This window comes from Carcharhinus amblyrhynchos, chromosome 12, assembly GCF_965287045.1.
Source record: "Carcharhinus amblyrhynchos chromosome 12, sCarAmb.v2.hapA, whole genome shotgun sequence".
NCBI classification, from domain to species: Eukaryota; Metazoa; Chordata; class Chondrichthyes; order Carcharhiniformes; family Carcharhinidae; genus Carcharhinus; species Carcharhinus amblyrhynchos.
The window spans coordinates 22,387,307-22,410,226 of NC_137335.1; the positions used below are offsets into that span (position 1 = coordinate 22,387,307).

Here is a 22,920-nt window from a genome sequence, read left to right on the forward strand (position 1 = left end):
TTGATGGTGTACAGAACTTCTGTCCGCTCTTGAGAGTTGTCGGGGGTGACTGGCTGGGGGATGCTGGTGGAGGGGGTGGGCTTTAAAGTGAGGCACCCATCCTTTACTTCCCGCCCAAGATGGGGAAAAGGTGGAAATATCAGTTTCCCACTCTCCTCACACCCGATTCCACCAGCCTAAAAATTAAGTGCCATTTAATGGTAAATGGATGGGTTTCCCACCTCAGGCCCTGTCCACCCATGCATGAAATTGCTTCTGGGATTGGACCGGGGGGTTTCTGGGGAGAATCCCATACATTCAATTTAATGGTCCCCACCCCCACCTCAGGATTTATCTTGCAGGGAGCATAAAATTATGCTCTAATTGGTAATCAGAAGGTACATTAGGAAAAAACTATTCTCTGCAGTAAATTAAGATGATCTGGAATGCACTGTCTGAATTTGCTCTCAGCACTGAAGGAATAGTTTTAATCTCAAACACAGTTGTTCAAGAATTTCTCTGGAAAATCAGAAATTATCAAAAATTGCACTTACTCACACAGCACCCCCTCTCCCCCCACCCCTACACGGGAGGACGTTGAGTCAGTATCTAGCCCAATAATGAAGTGTTTATTAGCAGTTTTGAACATTCATTGAGTTTCCGCCTGCTCTGAGCAGGAACCTGATAGGGATTGGCGGGGCGGGTCGGGAGCATTGCGCCTGACAGTCTTAGGCCTGATGCACAATTCAATGGGCTGTCAGGGTTCCCACCAGAAGCTAGCAAGCCCAGTGAATCCCAGCTGTGGAAATCAGTTCAAACTTTGAATACAGTTTTGATGCCTACAGTTTTGGTGAGAGAAATGAAAGTCTGAAGGCTGACAAAATTACAACCAAATTGACCAAATAATTATCGATATGCAAGGATGTGGGGCTAATTTTGTTCAGAAAAATGCAGGATTAGAGGAGAAATCATTGAGCTTTTCAAAACAAAGTGATTAGATTTTGTCCCATTGGGTATGTTATTTAAAATGGCAGGATTAGGGAACATGCATACAATATCTTCAGACAAATCATTAGGCATTAGAAAATATTTCTTCTTTGTATATGCATGCATGTAATTTTTTTAATACAAAAAAGGAACAGGCTTGTGAAGCAGGTAATGTAAAAAAAGAGTAAATAAGAGATGGGGCATAAAATAAGTAAATAGAATGAAAGTAATATAAAATAAAATAAGGCATAGATTCTTGTTTGGCAAGGGAATCAAAGGTTATCACAGTAGAAGTGAATGCGGAATCTGAAACATAAACAGATCAACCATGATCTTATTGAATGGAGGAGCAGGCTCACTTCTAGTCCTATTTTGTATGTTTCTGTATGTATAAAAATAATGTAAAAAGTCTGACAACACCAGGCTTTAGTCCAACCGATTTATTTGATAGTAAACTCACTAGCTTTCGAGGGGATTCCCTCTTCTTCAGGTGAATGGAGAGTTCTGGTCTCAGACAGAGCATATAAAGCACAGACAGTTTACAGATTACTGATTAGAATGCGAATCTTTACACCTAACCTGCTGTTCAAAAGGTTAGGTGGAAAGATTCGCAATCTAATCAGTAATCTCTAAACTGTCTGTGCTTTATATGTTCTGTCTGAGGCCAGAACTCTCCATTCACCTGAAGAAGAGGGAATCCCCTCGAAAGCTAGTGAGTTTACTATTAAATAAATCAGTTGGACTAAAACCTGGTGTTGTCAGACTTTTTACTGTGTTTACCCCAGTCCAACGCCGGCATATCCACATTATAAAAATAATCCCAGATCAGAGCTGAAAATGGACAATACAGGAAAGCACAAGGCTCTGCAGATCATCTGCTGCTCCCAAAAGCTCATGCACCTCAGTAACCCACAACATTAAATGTTGTGTCATTTCCTGAAATGTTTCTATGCTACCTGCCTTTGCAGACAGTTTGCTGTACACAGAACATGGTGAACTTATGAGGTAATTAAATCTAAACTGTCAGTGGCTTTTTCTTCCAAATTTCAGTCTGTGTTTCTGACTAGCTTCAACATGTACAATTTATCTATTAACTTAAGATTATTCAATTCTTTGATCATCGCTTGTGAGCTTTTTTGTCTCATACACAGCATTTCCGATGTGGTTATATAGCCTGGTACACACTACTATTTCCAAGGTTTGTATATAATCCATCTGACTACGAATCATATAATAGGATTTCACTGAGTTGGTCAATAATGTCCAAGATTCCTATTCTGCATTGTGTCCTGAAGCCTCTAGACATCTAAACTGCAATTCTCATTTTTTATTTTTCTTTCCTGGTCCCATAACCATTATCCCTGTCAGAGGACATGAAGGAATACATGTATATGTATGAATACAAGCCTGGCTACTATGTAAAATTATCTTGGATCTTTAAAATGAACAAAGTTTTACCATGACCAATCATATTCATGACGTGGAGACGGCAGCGTTGGACTGGGGTAAACACAGTAAGAAGTCTCACAACACCAGGTTTAATCTGGTGATGTGAGACTTCTTACAATCATACTCATACCAGAGAAATGTCTAACCTTCAGAAAACCAGCAGGAACTTCATTATCTTTAAAGAAGTGCTAATGCCCTTGTGACTGCTGACAATCAAATTCCAGAGAAATACACTAACATTTCCATCTCAAAGGCAGAGCTCTGACCAGAGATGGTATGTCTGCCAGGATTCCTCTATTAAACACCTCAAGACTCCAGGCCTTGAGGTAAATATAGGCAAATATATTCTTAGTCCAAAACCCAGAGAAGAAACAAAATAAAAGCAAATTACTGCGGATGCTGGAATCTGAAATCAGAAGAGAAAATGCAGGAAAATCTAAGCATGTTTGGCAGCATTTGTAAGCAGAGAAAAGAGCTGACGTTGAGTCCAGATGACCCTTTGTCAAAGTTGGGGAGAAACCACAGTCATACCATGTGACCTCCCTCAAACTGAGAGAATCTGTAATATTGCCAGGTGGAATTGAGCCCAAGCAGTAAATCATTTTACCACTGAACAGTTAGCTGGAGAAAGAGCTCAGTCCAGGTAAATTGCCTGGCCCCATCTACACTGTAAACCACTGGAACATTGGAACTCCTGTATTTGTGGCTTCAAGACTAATTCAACTCTACAAGTCTTCGCGCATTGTGAAAGTCCTTGTTTCTGATCACCTTGCCAGAGACAGCCTGCTTCCCCACGAAGGAAACGTTATTGGGCTATTGATTATGGATTCTGGACTCATATAAAACTGTAACCCTTATTTTTATCATGGTCTTGCCCTGAATCCCTTCTTTCTCCTTATCCGTCTTTTATTGTTTGAATGCAAAAGGGGCAGACATTTCATACATTTTGTGTGCATGCAAGATGGAACAAATCTTCATAATTCATCTTATCTTGAGTTTGCTGTGGGAATGATTTGGAACACTCCAAATTAAAGGCATGGTGACTAGCACCGGGGACCTGGGTTCAATTCTAGCCTTGGGTGATGATGTGAAGTTTGTACATATTGCCCATGTCTGCGTGGGTTTCCTCCAGGTAGTCCAATTTCCTCCCACAGTCCAAAAGATGTGTGGTTAGGTTGACTGGCCATGCCAAATTGCCCCTTAGTGTCAGGGGAATTAGAAGGGTAAATACATGGGATTGCAGGAATAGTGCTTTGCTGAGATCATGATTGGTGCAGGCTCAGTGGGCTGAATAGCCTCCTTCTGCACTGTAGGGAGTCCATGAAATTCAAAGAAGGGTTGAGGAAAATATACCATCACTAATAAAGGAGGCAAATCAGAAATCAAAAACACCTTTCTCTGTTTACAGATGGGCAGAGGAGCAGAAATCATGGCTGTTCAAATGAATCCCCGTCCTGTCTGCAACACTCTACATGTGCCCATAGTAAGTGCTATTTGTTAGTCATAACCCCATCTCCTCATTCTATTCAAATGCCTTTGCACATATATGACCGCTTCATTATTTGACTCCCCATGACACTATGAGGTTTATAGAGTTAGAGTTTTTCTGCACAGAAACAGGCCCAAATGGCCCATTGGGTGTGCGTCAAACCATCAAGTAATCTATCTATTCTAATTCCATTTTCCAGCAATGGGCCTTAGTCTTGCGTGCTATGGCATTTCAAATGCCCATCTATGTTATGGAAATTAGATAACTTTGTTTCAGTCTCTGTTGCAAATCTTGGTATACTGAGATCAGCAATAGTCTTTGTGCAGATTCCTAAAACATGCTGCTGGTGAACCTTTGCCTTTTCTCACAGAAGAATTGGAACCAAATAAAATTTATGATCTCCAATTTTTATTAGAAATCATTTTTCAGTAATGAGTCGAATTGTATTATTATTGCCTACAGATCGTCAGTTAGCTTATATTTTTGGTAGAATTCTAAGAAATATGGAAGTTTTGTTGATCATCACAAACACATTACAACCAAAGGTCTTCCAGACCAACATAATTGGTTTCAAAGATGATTTCTTAATATGAATGACAAAACATTTTTAGCTAAACCATATACTTACATCAGGATATTCTTTAACAGGTACATAAAGCTTCTCTTGTAACTGTACAATAGGCCCCACACCATCTGGTAACTCTGCACTTTTCTTCTCTGTACTGCCATTTAATGTGTCGTTGTACATATCTTTCCGCACTCTGCTGATCTCTGCAGAACAAAGGAGAAGGCAAAGATATAAACTGAGAGGTGGATACTCAATGAGACCTTGGCGTCTTCATGCATTAGTTGCTGAAAGTATGTACACAGGTACAGCAGACAGTAACGTTCACCCCAGTCAGCCTCTTCCTTTTTATATATTTATAAGAACTCTTACTATCCTTTTTTATATTAAGTGCTAGGCCAGCTTCATAGTTTATCCTACCCTTCTTTATCAACTTCTTTGTCATTCTTTGTTGATATTTAAACCTCTCCCAATCCTCTTCTGGCCCACTACTCTTAGCTACTCTAAACGCCTCCGCTTTTAATTTAACACTTTCCTTTACCTCCTTCGTTATCCACGACTGATTATCTCTCCTCCTATGATCCTTTTTAACCATCGGAATAAATTTCTGCTGAGCACCAAGAAAGATCTCATTAAAGATCCTCCACTGTTCCTCAGCAGACCTACCTTCCAATGCGCTCCCCCAATCAACATTTGCCAATTCGTCTCTCATCCTATCGTACTCCCCTCTGTTCAAACAAAGGACATGGGTCCGGGAACCCACTTTCTCCTCCTCCATCTGCACCAGAAACTCCACCATACAATGATCACTCTCCCCAAGAGGATCCTTCACCACAAGGTCCCTAATTCTACCTGCCTCATTACATAACACCAGATCCAAGATAGCTCGCTCCCTCGTCGGCTCCAACACACACTGTTCAAGGAAACTATCCCGGCAGCATTCCAAGAACTCTTCCTCAAGCCCACCTCGTCCAACATGGGTCGACCAATCAATATGTAGATTGAAATCCCCCATAATTATCACCGTTCCGTTCCTGCACGCCTCATTTATTTGCGCATTAACAGCCCGCCCCACCTCCAGATCATTATTTGGGGGCCTATAGATGACACCCACCAGCGTCTTCCTCCCTTTGCTGTTCCTAATCTCCACTCACAACGATTCCACTTTCTGCTCTTTGGCTCCGATATCATCCCTTACTACCACCCTGATGCTATCCTTAATCAGCAGAGCTACGCCCCCCCTTTTTTCCTCCCGCCTATCCTTCCTAAACACTTGATACCCCTGTACATTCAGCTCCCAGTCCCTGTCACCTTGCAGCCACGTCTCTGTAATGGCCACCAGATCATATCCATTTGTGCTGATCTGCGCCACCAGCTCATTCACTTTATTCCGAATGCTTCGTGCATTCAGATAAAGTGCCTTCATCCCAGCCTTCACCTGTACCCTATTTGCTGGAACGCCACCAACCATACTCACACCCCCTACTCCCTTTATTATTGGGACATCCTTGGCCTCTTCCCTTACCTGTACCCTCTCTTTTACTTTAGGCCCCGTAATTTCACCCACCCTCGCACCCCCCCCAATTAGTTTAAAGCCCTATCTACACGATTCACCAGGACTCTGGTCCCAGCACGGTTCAGACCAACCCCATCCCACCTGAACAGGTCCCACCTACCCCAATACTGGTGCCAATGCCCCATAAATTCAAACCCATTCCTCCCACACCAATCCCTGAGCCACCCATTTACTTCCTTAATCTTATCAACCCTACGCCCGTCTGCACACGGTTCAGGCAGTAGTCCGGAGATAACCACCTTGTCAGTTCTACTTTTTAATTCCATTCCCAGCTTTTCATACTCCCTCCCCAGATCCTCAGTTTGCATTTTGCCTACGTCGTTGGCACCCACATGTACTACAACGACTGGATTCTCACCCTCCTACTCCAGGTTCCTCTGAAGCCCAGATGTGACATCCTGGACCCGAGCACCAGGCAGACAACACACCCTTCTGTGCACTTTGTCATTGTGACAAAGGACTGTGTCAATACCCTTAACCACACTATCCCCAATTACTACTACATTCCTTTTCACCTTCTCTTAGCCTATGTCCTATGGCTGAGGCCTTGAATAACTTTTTTGTTTCGGTCTTCACGGAGGAGGACATGAATAATTTGCTGGGTGTTAGCGATGGAAAGATGGTAGGAGTGGAGGGCCTGAATGACATTATTGTTACTAAAGAGGCAGTGCTCGAAAGACTGGAGGGACTGATTGTGGACAAGTCCCCAGGACCAGATGGAATGCATCCAAGGGTTCTGAAAGAAATGGCTGAGGTGATAGTGGATGCCTTGGTGATTATTTTCCAGACGTCGCTGGATTCCGGGGAAGTGCCGGAAGATTGAAAAATGGCTAATGTTACACCGTTGTTTAAGAAGGGTGGCAGGCAAAAGGCAGGGAATTATAGGCCGGTTAGTTTAACGTCTGTTGTAGGAAAAATGTTAGAATCCGTGATCAAGGAGAAAATAGCGAGGCATCTTGAGGAGAATTGTTTGATAGAGCAGACGCAGCACGGTTTTGTTAAGGGGAAGTCGTGTCTGACAAATTTATTGGAGTTCTATGAGGATGTGTCTAGGGCGGTGGATAGCGGAGAGCCGGATGTGGTGTTTCTTGATTTTCAGAAGGCGTTTGATAAGGTGCCGCACAAGAGGTTATTACAGAAGGTCAGGGGGCATGGAGTTGGGGGTAGGGTGTTAGCGTGATAGGGGATTGGTTGTCAAATACGAGGCAGAGAGTGGGGGTCAATGGGTGCTATTCGGATTGGCGGTTGGTGACTAGCGGAGTGCCCCAGGGGTCGGTGCTGGGGCCTCAGCTATTTACCATTTATATAGATGATCTGGAGGAGGGAACTGAGTGTATGGTGTCGAAATTTGCTGATGACACCAAGGTTGGTGGAACGGCAAATTGTGCGGAGGGTGTGGAAAGTCTGCAGAAGGATCTAGATAGGCTGGGCGAATGGGCCAGGAACTGGCAAATGGAATTTAATGTTGGCAAGTGTGAAGTTGTCCACTTTGGTAGGAATAATGGTAGGAAGGACTATTACTTACATGGCGAAAAACTGCAACAGGCGACAGTGCAGAGGGACCTCGGGGTCCTTGTGCATGAGTCGCAAAAACCCAGCCTGCAGGTGCAGCAGGTGGTCAGGAAGGCGAATGGGATGCTGGCCTTCATAGCGAGGGGGATTGAATATAAAAGTAGGGAGGTCTTGCCGCAACTGTACAGGGCACTGGTGAGGCCGCAGCTGGAGTACTGTGTGCAGTTTTGGTCGCCGCACTTACGCAAGCATATTTTGGCCTTGTGAAGAGGAGGTTTACTAGGCTGATACCGGAGTTGAGGGGGTTGAACTATGAGGAGAGGCTGAATAAACTAGGCTTGTACTCGTTAGAGTTTAGAAGAATGAGGGGAGATCTCATTGGGACATATAAGATGATGAATGGGATGGATACGATAGAGGTGGAGAGGCTCTTCCTGCTCAGAAAGGACAGTAGGCCTAGAGGGCACAGCCTCAAGATAAAGGGGGGGCGGTTTAAAACGGAGTTAAGGAGGAACTTCTTCACTCAAAGGGTGGTGAATCTCTGGAATTCTCTGCGCGTTGAAGTAGTGGAGACTGCATCGCTAAATATACTTAAAACGTGGGTTGATAGGTTTTTGATAGGCAAGAGGATTAAGGGTTATGGGAAGAGGGCGGGAATGTGGAACTGAGGCACGACAGATCAGCCATGATCTTATTGAATGGTGGGGCGGGCTCAAAGGGCTAAATAGCCTACTCCTGCTCCTATTTCTTATGTTCTTATGTTCTTATTAATTGCGGCAAATGGTATTTTGGCCTTCATAATGAAAGGATTTGAGTATAGGGATAAGGATGGTTTGCTGCAATTGTACAGGGCATTGGTGAGGCCACATCTGGAGTATTGTGTGCAGTTTTGGTGTCCTTATCTGAGGAAGGATGTCCTTGCTATAAAGGGATACAGTGAAGGTTTACCAGGCTGACTCCTGCAATAGCAAGTCTGTCATATGAGGAGAGGCTTAGTTGGTTAGGATCATATTCATTGGAGTTGAGAAGAGTGAGAGGGAATCTCATAGAAACTTAGAAAATTCTAACAGGGTTAGACAGGGTTGATTGCGAAAGAATGCTCCCAGTGGTAGAGGAATCCAGAACCAGGGGTCATAGTTTGACGATGAGGTAAACCTTTTAGAACTGAGATGAGGACACATTTCTTCACCCAGAGGGTGGTAAACGTGTGGAATTCATTAACACAGAATGCAGTGGAGACCAAAAGCTGTCTGATTTCAAGAAGAAGTTAGATATAGCTCTTTGGGCTAAAGGGATCAAGGGATATGGGAGAAAGAGGGGATCAAGATATTGAATTCAATGATCAGCCATGATCAAAATGAATGGCGGAGCAAACTCAAAGGGCTGACTGGCCCATTCCTGCTTCCCATTTCTATGTTTCAAAAACGTACAAAACTTAACAGAAAAAACTTGAGGGAGTGGGGATTTTCTGCCTCCGTTTAAGGAGGGGTGGGAACAGCAGAGGGACAGATAATCGAGCAAGAGACCCAAAATGGCTTCTACACTAGCAGGATTTCCCTACTCTATTGTTCCGCTCCACGCCCCCCCCCCCCACCCCACAATGATAAATTGGGATCCCCATTTTTATTTACTTAAAATATGCATATCAGACCCCCCACATTAGATTGTCTATTCACCTTGGCATAAGGGCACACTAAGGTGAATCACAATAGGATTGCCATGGGTACACCTGTCAAACAGAATCCCCCAAAGGTGCAAATCTGAGTACAGCCCGAAAGAGGAGAGGGTCATGCCTTGGCACTGCCGTGGGATTGCATATTGGGGGTGCTGAAGTGTTCCTTTATTATTCTTATAAATTGGGACACCCTTTAAAAACTGGTGTCCTGGTCTTTTAAAAGCCTAAATTGCTGGCAAATGGAGTTCATTCAGAGCCTGTCCCACCAGCATGAAGAGGCCTGCCCCTTCACTTTCTCTCTCCCTGTCACCACCAACATGCACCCCCCCCACCACCCCAGCCCGGCCTCGCCCCCGCCCCAAAGTGTCAAAAAATATGGCAAGAAAACTTGGCATCGCAACAAGCAGGCCACACTCTGCTCTTCCCACAAGAGCTGACACTTCGAAAAGAAATCAAAATCTTCCGCCTATAACTTCTCAAGTTGAAAAAAAAGGAACTTCAAAACATACATGTATATTTTAAGAAAAGTTTCCACAGTGGCCTATTTCCTGACATATGATGAATTGTGATGAGTTAAAAAATAAACTCAATTGAAATCAATTAAAATTGTTGAAGAAATATTGCACATGCGAGAATAGTTCTTCAACTCTGTTTCTGAAACTTGGCCATGAAAACAAGCTCCCAGCTTTCCTGCTGCTAATGGACCAATGTGTGGTGCTGCGAATTGTGGTTTATAACAGAATATCATCATTCCTACCGAACTTCAGCAAGTTACCATCTGAATTACCATCTTATCAAAAAAACTCAAGAGAATGTGTCAAGTAAAATGTCCAAATAACCTTATCTGATGTAAATAAAGCTTTCATTTTTCCAACTTTAGAAATCTGGCAGTTATATAACTTCAACTCTCGTGAACATCTCAAAGCACTTCACTTACTTTGAAGCATCAGACACTGAAGTACCCCATTCAGTAAGTACTCCCACTTCAACATAAATTCAATGTGTATTCATTTTTGCTCCCGAAAGCCAGTTTCTTAACCATTTACCACAATTTACTCAGAATCCCCATGGCTTTGAATTTAATGGCCTTTCATATAAAACTTTGTAAAGTGTATTTTGGAAGTTTGATTGCATCATAGTAAAGGGCTTTCCATTATCCATTTTGGATGCCCCTACCTTAAAGAAGTCAAAGACAATGGTCCCTTTCTGAATCAATATTTGGAATTTTTTACTGTTATTATTACACAGACAATTTTGAAATATATAGCTAGTAGTTTCACATATAATGCAAGGCAGATTAATGAGCTTGTAGTTATCTGTGTATATTTTATAGTATGAGCATCTCCCCAGTTTCCAGCAACTCTCTCAGTACCTCACAAATCTCCTCCTCAGTCTTTTTCTGCATTCAGAGAAATACCAGCTATCCCTGGTGATTTATTTATTTTGTTCTAATCAAAGTCATTAATTTTATTTTGGTTAGCTTTGGGGACAGCACACTGTTCTGGTCTTCTCTTGTGAGTACTTGAAGGCAGTAATCATTTCGAAGATTAAGTACCAGCACGTCTTTCACACTGTGGAGGAAACAGGAGCACCCAGAGAAAACCCACTCAGATATAGGGAGAACATGCAGACTCCATACAGACAGGGATCCAAGCTGGGAATCGAACCTGGGTCCTCGGTGATGTGAGACCAGGGACCTGGGCTCGATTCCCAGCTTGAGTCACTGTCTGTGCGGAGTCTGCATGTTTCCCCATGTCTGTGTGGATTTTCTCTGGGTGCTCCTGTTTCCTCCACTGTCTGAAAGATGTGCTGGTTAAGTGTATTGGCTATGCTAAAATTCTCCCTCAGTATAGCCAAACAGGTGCTGGAGTGTGGTGACTAGGGGATTTTCACAGTAACTTCATTGCAGTCTTAATGTAAGCCTACTTGTGACTAATAAATAAACATCCTGTGCTTGTCTTCAGATTTAACAGCAATAGCTGATCAATGTTCAGCACATTATCTGAGATAAAGCCAAAATGCATAAATTTTGTGCTCAATTCTCAGTAACACAGTTTCCCCTATTTTATATAAATACATTGTAAGAGGTCTCACAACAGCAGGTAGAAGTTATACAGGTTTATTTGGAATCACGAGCTTTCAGGGCACTGCTCCTTCATCAGGTGAGTGGACTATTAATATATGAAAGATTAAGCAGTCAAATTATGAAGTACAAGTTGTTTTTGGAAAGCAAGTTATATTACATATTATTTGCACTACTACTACAAATCAATTGCACTGATAAATTTTGTCCCAAGCTTTAGTATCGTGCTATTCATGATTATCTGCTAGCCCTGTCAAGAAACATTGCTTTCTGTTTCAAAGTAGATTAACAAAGAGCTCTATGTTGAAGCATGTACAAATCACTTACTCTACTTTGTAACTCACCACACTAAGTGAATCACATACTGAAAAAAATGATGAGTTTGTAAACATTTTTAAACTTAACTTTTGGTATTTTAAACAAATCTTATGAATTATCAAGCTGTGAATAAACAAACAACTTAGAGACCAGACAACTGAGAATAGCAGCTTTTCCCTGAACATGCTGCTTACTGTGATAATTTCCAGGATCAGTATAAGCAAATTTTATTATAATTCCATATGTATAACTCTATAATGCAAAGGGGTCAAATTGGGACTCCTCTGCTGAGCATCACATCCTTAACATTCGGACAACATCAGCATACTTTATGTTTCAAACTTTTAACACATGCCGGCTAATTAAGTGAGGTGGGATTTATCCTGACTATTTGGTAAAAGTGTCAGCAACACTGGATAATCTTCCTGACTTTTAAATCCCTCTTGCATCTACACTGCAAGGCTCATTTCTCCAAGTTACACTAATTCTAACAGGATTGATCATTCCAAACATCTGGAGCAGTGATGGACAACCTAGGTTAGTGACTGGCCACATGAGTGGCCCTCCTTCATTTCAGTGGGCCACCACAAGATTGAAATTGGGTGTGTTCACTAACCTTGAATCCATAAATAAGAGTAGATAACACACTGAATGAGTTATAAAAAAATGCTTAATCTTTCATATATTAATAGAACTATCGTCAATTTCAATCAGTAAAACCAAGAGAGATATATAGGGAGCTCATGGCTCTCAACGTTTTGTGTGATTAACATGCTCCGCGCTTCACTTGCTCTTGCTTTTACAATTGTATTACTTTAGTTATAGCCGTTTAAAAAAGAAGCTACACAGATGGAAACCAGCAGATGGCAACCGTGGGCATGGGCAACAGTTGACAAAATGTCCTGTGGGTTGCACTCAGAACCGAGATGGGCTGCATGTGGCCCCTTGACCATCACTAATCTAGAGAAAGGATGGAAGGGAACGACATAATGTCACCTGCCATTATTCTGCCCCAACAGTGACAGAGATTGGAACCACAGACTGCTGTTTGAAAATCAAATCCATGGTAATGAAACTCATTGTCCAACAATCAAGGGGTTCCTCCTCTGTCAAGCAGGAACCAAACTGCAGACTCCAGACCATTTGCCCTCCCTGCTGGTCACTGCATTCTAACCTACACCAACATAACTCTGTCAACCACCATGGAGCATGAGATCAGTAACCATGAACTTATCAGAAAACAGAATCCTAAACCTAGATCTGTGATTTACAGGTGAAAGGCTTTTAACATTTACTATTATTATATTCACAGATACTGTCTGACCTGCTGCGTTTCTTCTAGCATGTCTGTTTTTGTCTTGAATTTACTAATTTGCTAGTCAAACTGAAATAAGGGAATCAGGGTCATTTTAAACGCGAGGAGTGCCCTCACAGATGCCCATCCTCAGAATTCAAGCTAAACCAGCACTTCTGTATAAACAGCAAAACAGCTAAAAGGTGGGAAAGCAAAATTAAGGTTTTTGTGAATGGCCAACCCAGAGAGAAAATCCTGAACACTTCAACATTTTCCAGAGAAAGTCTGCAGAATAGAATATGAGACTGCACGAGTTATGCCAACACTCTTCAGCAGTGTGCATTATGGTTTGGTTGGTACAGAGGTTGGGCATCAAAGATGATCAAGGTACAGTTAAATGAGTCAGCTCCTTGAACAGAAGACAAGCATGTGAAGGGAACAGGCTCTCCTGGCAACTCGAAGCTTTTAAGACTGGAGATCATCAGAACTAAGGAACAGGAGCTTAAGGGTAATAAGGAACTAAGAAGTAGGTCATTCAGCCCATTGAGCCTTTTTCACCATTTATTTGGTCTACCCTCTTTTAAAGGGAAATTAACTCTAAGCTAAATTAATTAATGTTAATTCTAAGCTAAATTAAACAATGCAAACTCAGCTTAAGGGCCTCATCACATCCTGGTGAGTGGGGAGGCTAGATCAATTCAGGAATACACCAAGTAAACTTTGACAATTGTGTTTATGGCCTGGTAGGGGTGTCCGTTTGCCGGAGCAGACGAGTGAAGGAGCAGAGAGACAGATAAGAAATTACCTGTTCAAAACCTGTTTAAATAAGTTTAAAGCACTTTCGTAGTAAGAACTTACCTTGTAGAACTGTTTAAATCATTTAAAAGCATTTTTGCGGGCTTTTTGTATCTACCACTTTAAGAATTCTAGGAGTGGATTGCAGGGATTTGTGGGTGAGCAGGCTTTAAAACAGCGCCAGGTTTAAAAGGAGGCCTGGTGTAGACAGCGGGCAGCGTCGGAGCAGGCAGCGGAGTGAGAGGGAAGCAGAGTGAGCTACTAGGGCTTAGGAGCAAAAGGGCTGGGGAGAAAAAGAGCCAGGTAAGTTTCTGTTGAAATTTTCAATATTACTACAGTGAATAATGGAGGGGCATGTGATGTGCTGTTTCTGTATGATGTGGGAGCTGGTGGACCCCAGGATCCTTCCCAGTGACCATGTCTGCAGTAAGTGCAGGTTGCTGGAGGAGCTCCAGCTCAAGGTAGATGAGCTGGCCTCTGAGCTTCAGACACTGAGGCTCATCAGGGGGAGAGAGGGTGCCCTTGTCAATGGGGAACAAGTGACATCCACCCCCCCTAGACTGGCTAACTCTAAGGGTCAGGAACAAGAGGGGGCTGCTGAGCGGAGGAAGGGGGGTGGGGAGCGGAGGAAGGGGGGTGGGGAGCGGAGGAAGGGGGGTGGGGAGCGGAGGAAGGGGGGTGGGGAGCGGAGGAAGGGGGGTGGGGAGCGGAGGAAGGGGGGTGGGGAGCGGAGGAAGGGGGGTGGGGAGCGGAGGAAGGGGGGTGGGGAGCGGAGGAAGGGGGGTGGGGAGCGGAGGAAGGGGGGTGGGGAGCGGAGGAAGGGGGGTGGGGAGCGGAGGAAGGGGGGTGGGGAGCGGAGGAAGGGGGGTGGGGAGCGGAGGAAGGGGGGTGGGGAGCGGAGGAAGGGGGGTGGGGAGCGGAGGAAGGGGGGTGGGGAGCGGAGGAAGGGGGGTGGGGAGCGGAGGAAGGGGGGTGGGGAGCGGAGGAAGGGGGGTGGGGAGCGGAGGAAGGGGGGTGGGGAGCGGAGGAAGGGGGGTGGGGAGCGGAGGAAGGGGGGTGGGGAGCGGAGGAAGGAGGGTGGGGAGCGGAGGAAGGAGGGTGGGGAGCGGAGGAAGGAGGGTGGGGAGCGGAGGAAGGAGGGTGGGGAGCGGAGGAAGGAGGGTGGGGAGCGGAGGAAGGAGGGTGGGGAGCGGAGGAAGGAGGGTGGGGAGCGGAGGAAGGAGGGTGGGGAGCGGAGGAAGGAGGGTGGGGAGCGGAGGAAGGAGGGTGGGGAGCGGAGGAAGGAGGGTGGGGAGCGGAGGAAGGAGGGTGGGGAGCGGAGGAAGGAGGGTGGGGAGCGGAGGAAGGAGGGTGGGGAGCGGAGGAAGGAGGGTGGGGAGCGGATGCCTCAGCCTCTCAATCTGCGTAACAGGTTTGAGGTTCTTGCTTCCAGTCTGGACGAGGACGAGGGAGGTGAGGTTGGTGAGCAAACTGCACACAGTACAATGATGCAGCAGGACATAGGCAAAGAGAAAGTGAAAAGGAACGTAGTAGTAATTGGGGATAGTGGGGTTAAGGGTATTGACACTGTCCTTTGTCACAATGACAAAGTGCATAGAAAGGTGTGTTGTCTGCCTGGTGCTCGGGTCCGGGATGTCGCATCCGGGCTGCAGAGGAACCTGGAGTGGGAGGGTGAGAATCCAGTCATTGTGGTACATGTGGGTGCCACCGACGAAGGCAAAATGCGAACTGAGGATCTGGGGAGGGAATATGAAAAGCTGGGAATGGAATTAAAAAGTAGAACCGACAAGGTGGTTATCTCTGGGCTACTGCCTGAACCGAGTGCAGACGGGCGTAAGGTTGATAAGATTAAGGAAGTGAATGGGTGGCTCAGGGATTGGTGTGGGAGGAACGGGTTTGAATTTATGGGGCATTGGCATCAGTATTGGGGTAGGTGGGACCTGTTCAGGTGGGATGGGGTTGATCTGAACCGTGCTGGGACCAGAGTCCTGGCGAATCGTGTAAATAGGACTGTAGACAGGGCTTTAAACTAATTGGGGGGTGGGGGGGGCGGTGTGCGAGGGTAGGTGACATTACGGGGTCTAAAGTTAAGGAGAGGGTACAGGTAAGGGAAGAGGCCGAGGATGTCCCAATAATAAAGGGAATAGGGGGCGTGAGTATGGTTGGTGGCGTTCTGGCAAATAGGGTACAGGTGAAGGCTGGGATGAAGGCACTTTATCTGACTGCACGAAGCATTCGGAATAAAGTGGATGAGCTGGTGGCGCAGATCAGCACAAATGGATATGATCTGGTGGCCATTACAGAGGCATGGCTGCAAGGTGACAGGGACTGGGGGCTGAATGTACAGGGGTATCAAGTGTTTAGGAAGGATAGGCAGGAGGAAAAAGGGGGAGGCGTAGCTCTGCTGATTAAGGATAGCATCAGGGTGGTACCAAGGCATGATATAGGAACCAAAGAGCAGAACATGGAATCGTTGTGGGTGGAGATTAGGAACAGCAAAGGGAGGAACACGCTGGTGGGTGTCATCTATAGGCCCCCAAATAATGATCTGGAGGTGGGGTGGGCTGTTAACGCGCAAAAAAGTGCGGCGTGCAGGAATGGAACAGCGATAATTATGGGGGATTTCCATCTACATATTGATTGGTCGACCCATGCTGGACGCGGTGGGCTCGAGGAGTTGTTCTTGGAATGCTGCCGGGATAGTTTCCTTGAACAGTGTGTGTTGGAGCCGACGAGGGAGCGAGCTATCTTGGATCTGGTGCTATGTAATGAGGCGGGTAGAATTAGGGACCTTGTGGTGAAGGATCCTCTTGGGGAGAGTGATCATTGTATGGTGGAGTTTCTGGTGCAGATGGAGGTGGAGAAAGTGGGTTCCCGGACACGCGTCCTTTGTTTGAACAGAGAGGAGTACGGTAGGATGAGAGAAGAATTGGCGAATGTGGACTGGGGGAGCGCGTTGGAAGGTAGGTCTGCTGAGGAGCAGTGGAGGATCTTTAAGGAGATCTTTCTTGGTGCTCAGCGGAAATTTATTCCGATGGTTAAAAAGGACCGTAGGAGGAGAGGTAATAAGCCGTGGATGACGAAGGAGGTGAAGGAAAGTGTTAAATTAAAAGCGGAGGCGTTTAGAGTAGCTAAGAGTAGTGGGCCAGAAGAGGATTGGGAGAGGTTTAAATGTCAACAAAGATTGACAGAGAAGTTGATAAAGAAGGGTAGGAGAAACTATGAAGCTGGGCTAGCGCTTAATATAAAAAAGGATAGCAAGAGTTTTTATAAATATATAAAAAGGAAGAGGCTGGCTAGGGTGAACGTTGGACCCTTAGAGGATGAGAGGGGGGACTTAGTGGTAGGGGCTGGGGATATGGCTGAGGTCTTGAATAACTTTTTTGTTTCGGTCTTCACGGAGGAGGACGTGAATAATTTGCCGGGTGTTAGAGATGGGAAGGTGGTAGGACTGGAGGGTCTCAATGACATTATTGTTACTAGAGAGGCGGTGCTCGACAGACTGGAGGGACTGATTGTGGACAAGTCCCCAGGACCGGATGGAATGCATCCAAGGGTTCTGAAAGAAATGGCAGAGGTGATAGTGGATGCCTTGGTGGTTATTTCCCAAACGTCGCTGGATTCCGGGGAAGTGCCGGAAGATTGGAAAACGGCTAATGTTACGCCATTGTTTAAGAAGGGTGGCAGGCAAAAGGCAGGGAATTATAGGCCGGTTAGTTTAAGGTCTGTTGTAGGTAAAATGTTAGAATCCGTCATCAAGGAGGAAATAGCGAGGCATCTTGAGGGGAATTGCTTGATCGAGCAGACGCAGCACGGTTTCGTTAAGGGGAAGTCGTGTCTGACAAATTTATTGGAGTTCTATGAGGATGTGTCTAGGGCGGTGGATAGAGGAGAGCCGGTGGATGTGGTCTTTCTTGATTTTCAGAAGGCATTTGACGAGGTACCTCACAAGAGGTTATTGCAGAAGGTAAGGGGGCATGGAGTTGGGGGTAGGGTGTTAGCGTGGATAGAGGATTGGTTGTCAAATAGGAGGCAGAGAGTGGGGGTCAATGGGTGCTATTCGGATTGGTGGTTGGTGACTAGTGGAGTGCCCCAGGGGTCGGTGCTGGGGCCTCAGCTATTTACCATTTATACAGATGATCTGGAGGAGGGAACCGAGTGTATGGTGTCGAAATTTGCTGATGACACCAAGATTGGTGGAACGGCAAATTGCACGGAGGGTGTGGAAGGTCAGCAGAAGGATCTAGATAGGCTGGGTGAATGGGCCAGGAACTGGCAAATGGAATTTAATGTTGGCAAGTGCGAGGTGGTCCACTTTGGTAGGAATAATGGTAGGAAGGACTATTGCTTACGTGGCGAAAAACTGCAACAGGCGACGGTGCAGGGGGACCTCGGGGACCTCGGGGTCCTTGTGCATGAGTCGCAAAAACCCAGCCTGCAGGTGCAGCAGGTGGTCAGGAAGGCGAATGGGATGCTGGCCTTCATAGCGAGGGGGATTGAATATAAAAGTAGGGAGGTCTTGCTGCAGCTGTATGGGGCATTGGTGAGGCCGCAGCTGGAGTACTGTGTGCAGTTTTGGTCGCCGCACTTACGCAAGGATATTTTGGCCTTGGGGGGAGTGCAGAGGAGGTTTACTAGGCTGATACCGGAGTTGAGGGGGTTGAGCTATGAGGAGAGGCTGAATAAACTAGGCTTGTACTCGTTAGAGTTTAAAAGGATGAGGGGAGATCTCATTGAGACGTATAAGATGATGAATGGGATGGATAGGATAGAGGTGGAGAGACTCTTCCCGCTCAGAAAGGACAGTAGGGCCAGGGGTCACAGCCTCAAGATAAAGGGGGGGGGGCGGGCGGTTTAGAACGGAGTTGAGGAGGAACTTCTTCACTCAAAGGGTGGTGAATCTCTTAATTCTCTGCCCGTTGAAGTGGTGGAGGCTGCCTCGCTAAATGTTTTTAAGACGCGGGTTGATATGTTTTTGATAAGCGAGGGGATTAAGAGTTATGGGGAGAGGGCGGGAATGTGGAACTGAGCCACGACAGATCAGCCATGATCTTACTGAATGGCGGGGCAGGCTCGACGGGCTAGGTGGCCTACTCCTGCTCCTATTTCTTACGTTCTTATGTTCATTCGACTCGGGCAGCCCATGTTCAATGGAGAGAATCACAGAATCCCTGTAGAAGGAGGCCATTTGGCCCATTGAGCCTACACCGACAACAATCCCACTCTACCCCCATAACCGCACACATTTATCCAACTAATTCCCATGACATTAAGGGCCAATTTAGTATGGCCAATCAACCGAACCCACACACATTTGGAGTGTGGGAGGAAACAGGAGCACCCAGAGGAAACACACGCATACAGCAAGAATGTGCAAGCTCCACACAGACAATGACCCAAGCTGGCAATTGAACCTTGGTCCCTAATGCTGTGATGTAGCAGTGCTGCCACCGTGAGACCCCTCAGAGGCACTGGCTGCCCACAGGTGAAGACTCCAGTCTTTTCTAAATGCTGACCCCCGGTGCCTCCTAACTGGCATCAGCGAACCTGCCTTGCCTACCTTCACTTTAGGCTTCAATAACAATCAGCAGCTTATGCCTCCTGCAGTGCCATCAACTGCCAGTGCTCTCACTGGTTCAGCCAATATTGAGCAGCTACTGACTTCCGTTGGGCTGGTTGCTCTGACAGGCAGCAAATGCCCCCTGAAGATGATCAGCACTCTGACTCCATGTACGTGCCAAAATGGGGAAGTGGAAGGAGGAAATAGGGGACGGAGGGGAGTGGAATTACCAAGGTGGGGTTGCTATCACCTTTCCAGCAGCTTGACAGACCTACTGCCCTGAGCATTAAATGCCACCCAGCAATCCAGCATGGGGGACAATGCTTAGACAACATACTTAGACTACACACAGGTGCAGTCACACTGCATCAATCAGCTCACATTTGGAGGCTGAAAAAAGCAATACATAAAGTTATTTAGAATGTCAGTAGAATTTTGGTCTGTAGTGTTAAATGAAACAATGCAAACCCAATTTTAGCTAAAAATAAACAACTTGCATTTACACAGCACATTTAATCTAATGTAGCATCCCAAGGCACTGCACTTGTTACTCAACAAAGGATGACAGAGACAATAGGCCAAATGACCAAAAGGTTCATCAAAGCAGTATTATAGAGCTGAAAAGAGGGGTGGAGAGATCTGGGGGAGAAAATTCCAGAGTTTATGGTCTTAGTAGTGGGGCAATTAAAATTGGGAATGCTCAAGAGGCCACAACTCGGGAAGTGTAATTGCCTGCATGTAAAGTTGAAGATCAATGATCACAGAGGAAACAGGAGCAAGACTATACAGAGATTTGAAAACAATTAGAATTTCAAAATCATGCCATTGCTTAACTGGGAGCCAACATAAATCAGCCACTATAGGGGAGATGGGTCAGTGGGACTTGGTGCAAAGTTAGGACACAAGTAGCAAAGTTTTCAATGGTCACAAATTTATGGAGGATGGAACTAAGGAAGTCAGCCAGGACTGCATCAGGATATTCAAGCATAGAAGTAACGCAATGTATGGATAAGCATTTCACAGTTGCAGGTAGACAGCAATAATGGTAGTCAGCTCTGATGAAGGGTCATCTAGACTCGAAACGTTGGCGCTATTCTCTCCCCACAGATGCTTTCAGACCTGCTGAGATTTTCCAGCATTTTCTGTTTTTGTTTCAGATTCCAGCATCAGCAATGGTAGAGTCAGGCAATGCTAAATCAGAAATAGTGATCTTAGTGATGGTGCAGCAGGATGATGTGATAGGAAACTAATCTTGGAGTCAATCATAACAGCAAGGTTGCAAATAATTTGCTTCAGCCTTAGTTGGAATCACTGACAAAAGAATTAAATTTGTGATAGGAAACAAAGACAATGGCTTCTGCTTTTCCAATATTTCAATGAAGCACATTTCAGTTCATTCAGTTCTGGGATGCCAGACAGTGTAAGGATCAATGGATGGATCAAAAGAGGTAGAGGTGGGGTAGAACCGGATATCATCAGCTTACAAATGGAAACAAATGAGCAAACAACTCTGACAGCTCTAGTCCTGTTTTTCCAATACTATTCTATTCTTTCTCACCCTTTTTTTCAAACTTTACCTTTTTCTCTCATCTTCCTAAAATGTTTTACTTTCTTTTCCATTCTTTCATCTGGTTTCTATCTACCATCTCGGAAATGAGGACATTGCTCGTTTTAAAAATGGTTTTCAGAGGCTGACGTTTAGACATACTGAAAACACTGACCTGCAAGATCAATGGGGAGACCAGTGGCAATCTTGGGGGCGGGAAGGGCATTAATTTAGGTGGAGTGATGGCAAACCTGAATCCCACCACATTCTTACCAAAATTAAGTGCTGGGTGGAAAAGCACATGATCCATATTCCCATCCCATTGACATTAGAGGCTCTTCAGTGACCAATTAATGACTATTTCATAGCCTCATCCCACCACTGCTGGAATTAACATAGCTGTAAGCAGGCCTGTTTTCCATGCAGCGTGCACACAGGTGAATCTGTGCAGGCAACTTGTTACCTCGAGGGGGTGGTGAGGTCCCTCGATCAAGGAAATCAGTGCCTGATTGAGAAACAGCACAATGGGAGGTGGAGATAGATGGCAATGACTTTTCCTGCTCTTGCTTCAGACACAGTATCCTCCCCACTGTGCCATCTCCCCCCCCCCCCCCACCACCCACTCCTCTGCCACCCCATAAAAACTTCCCATATTTCTCACATGTAGCTTCAGGCCTGCATGAGCCTAGGACTCCAGGAATTGTCCTTCCGGCAGCAAGCACAGCCTCCTCAGTGATGCTGCTCTGCAAGGTGACCTATGGCTCAGTAAGGGGGCCTTCTGTCTCCGTGAACTTTATTCCAGGATAAGGCCTGCCAGTGATCTCACCACTGCCTGATCAGTGTGTCTTTCAGTGAGGCTTCCTGAAAAGAGGCAGTGTGGGTCTCTCACTGGCCCTCCATCAGGCAGGAGAGACCCCCCAACAACAACATTCTGCCCAGGATATTTGTGCTAACTCCCTGTAAGTGCAACTCATCTCTTTCCCCAACCTTTTACCCATGGCTCTGCAAATCATTTGTCTTCAGGTAATCATACAATTTCCTTCTGAAAGCCATGATTGAATCTATGTCCCCTGTAGTCTGAGACAGTACATTTGGGATCCAAACCTTTCACAGTGTAAAGCGATATTTCCCTCATGTGAAATCAATCTGTCAGAAAACAGTTGCATAATAGACATCCGCTCACACGACTACCTGTGGCTTATTTCATAAGAGCTGAGTAACTCTGCTTGGAAACTGGGTCAGGCTGATTTTGGGAAGGGCAAATTGAATATATACACCTGTAACTCTACAGTAGGCTTGGGGAAAGTTTTTTTTAAATTTCTGAATCAATAACTTAATGTTGCACATTGTGACAATGCAATTGCTATATTGATTTGACTGCCAACCACCTAGTACTGAGACCTGGAATTCCTTCAGATTCTTTGTCAAATTATACTCTGCTGGATATATTTTTCATGAAAAAGTGTTGTCAAGGCTAGGACTTTTATGTTCTGTAAGTTGGCCATCAAGTACATTGCATGAAATTCAATGCCAAGCACTGTGTGTTAATAGTTGGTGTTCAGTTTAGGACAAAGATATTTATATTGGAGCAAGAAGAGCAAATTACAAAAGTATGCCCTGCAGGTGGAATAAATTCTGTGTATATTATGAAAATATTTGAGATGCTTTCCTTCAACTGTTACTTTATTTATTCCCCTTTTTCTTATGCGCATTACTAAGCTGTATGACTGCTATTGCTCTGAAGTTAATAGTTTGGAACTGTTTAAGCTGCCCCCCAGTGAATTCAGTTTCTCCCATGTGGAAGCACCTAGCTTCTGCAGAGTAGGTAGTCACCGCTATATGCGCCTACATCCTGACACATCATAATACAAAATCCAATTAAAAATGTGAATTATGTTTTAATTGTCTTTTAACTTCCAGGTGCCTTTAGGACAATAGGGACTGAAGTCAAATTTAGTCATTTGACTTCCACCTTTCACATTGGACATATGCAAAGGTATCAGTTTATGCTACTGTAAGTATACAATGTAATTATGAGTGCACAGGATTCCAACCAAAGGGTTGAATGACCTCCTTCTGTGTTGTAACAATG

The 22,920-nt window shown here is 45.1% G+C and overlaps 1 protein-coding gene across 6 annotated transcripts in view; it reads right to left on the reverse strand.

Annotated features, from left to right (window-relative positions):
* Positions 1-22,920, reverse strand: part of LOC145350848 (KH domain-containing RNA-binding protein QKI) — a 595,016-nt gene that overhangs the window by 404,977 nt on the left and 167,119 nt on the right. For all 6 annotated transcript variants that reach the window (XM_080200210.1, XM_080200214.1, XM_080200212.1 and 3 more), the window contains exon 2: positions 4,533-4,675. In XM_080200210.1, coding sequence (XP_080056336.1) covers positions 4,533-4,675 — 143 coding nt within the window. The remainder of the gene's footprint in view (positions 1-4,532; positions 4,676-22,920) is intronic.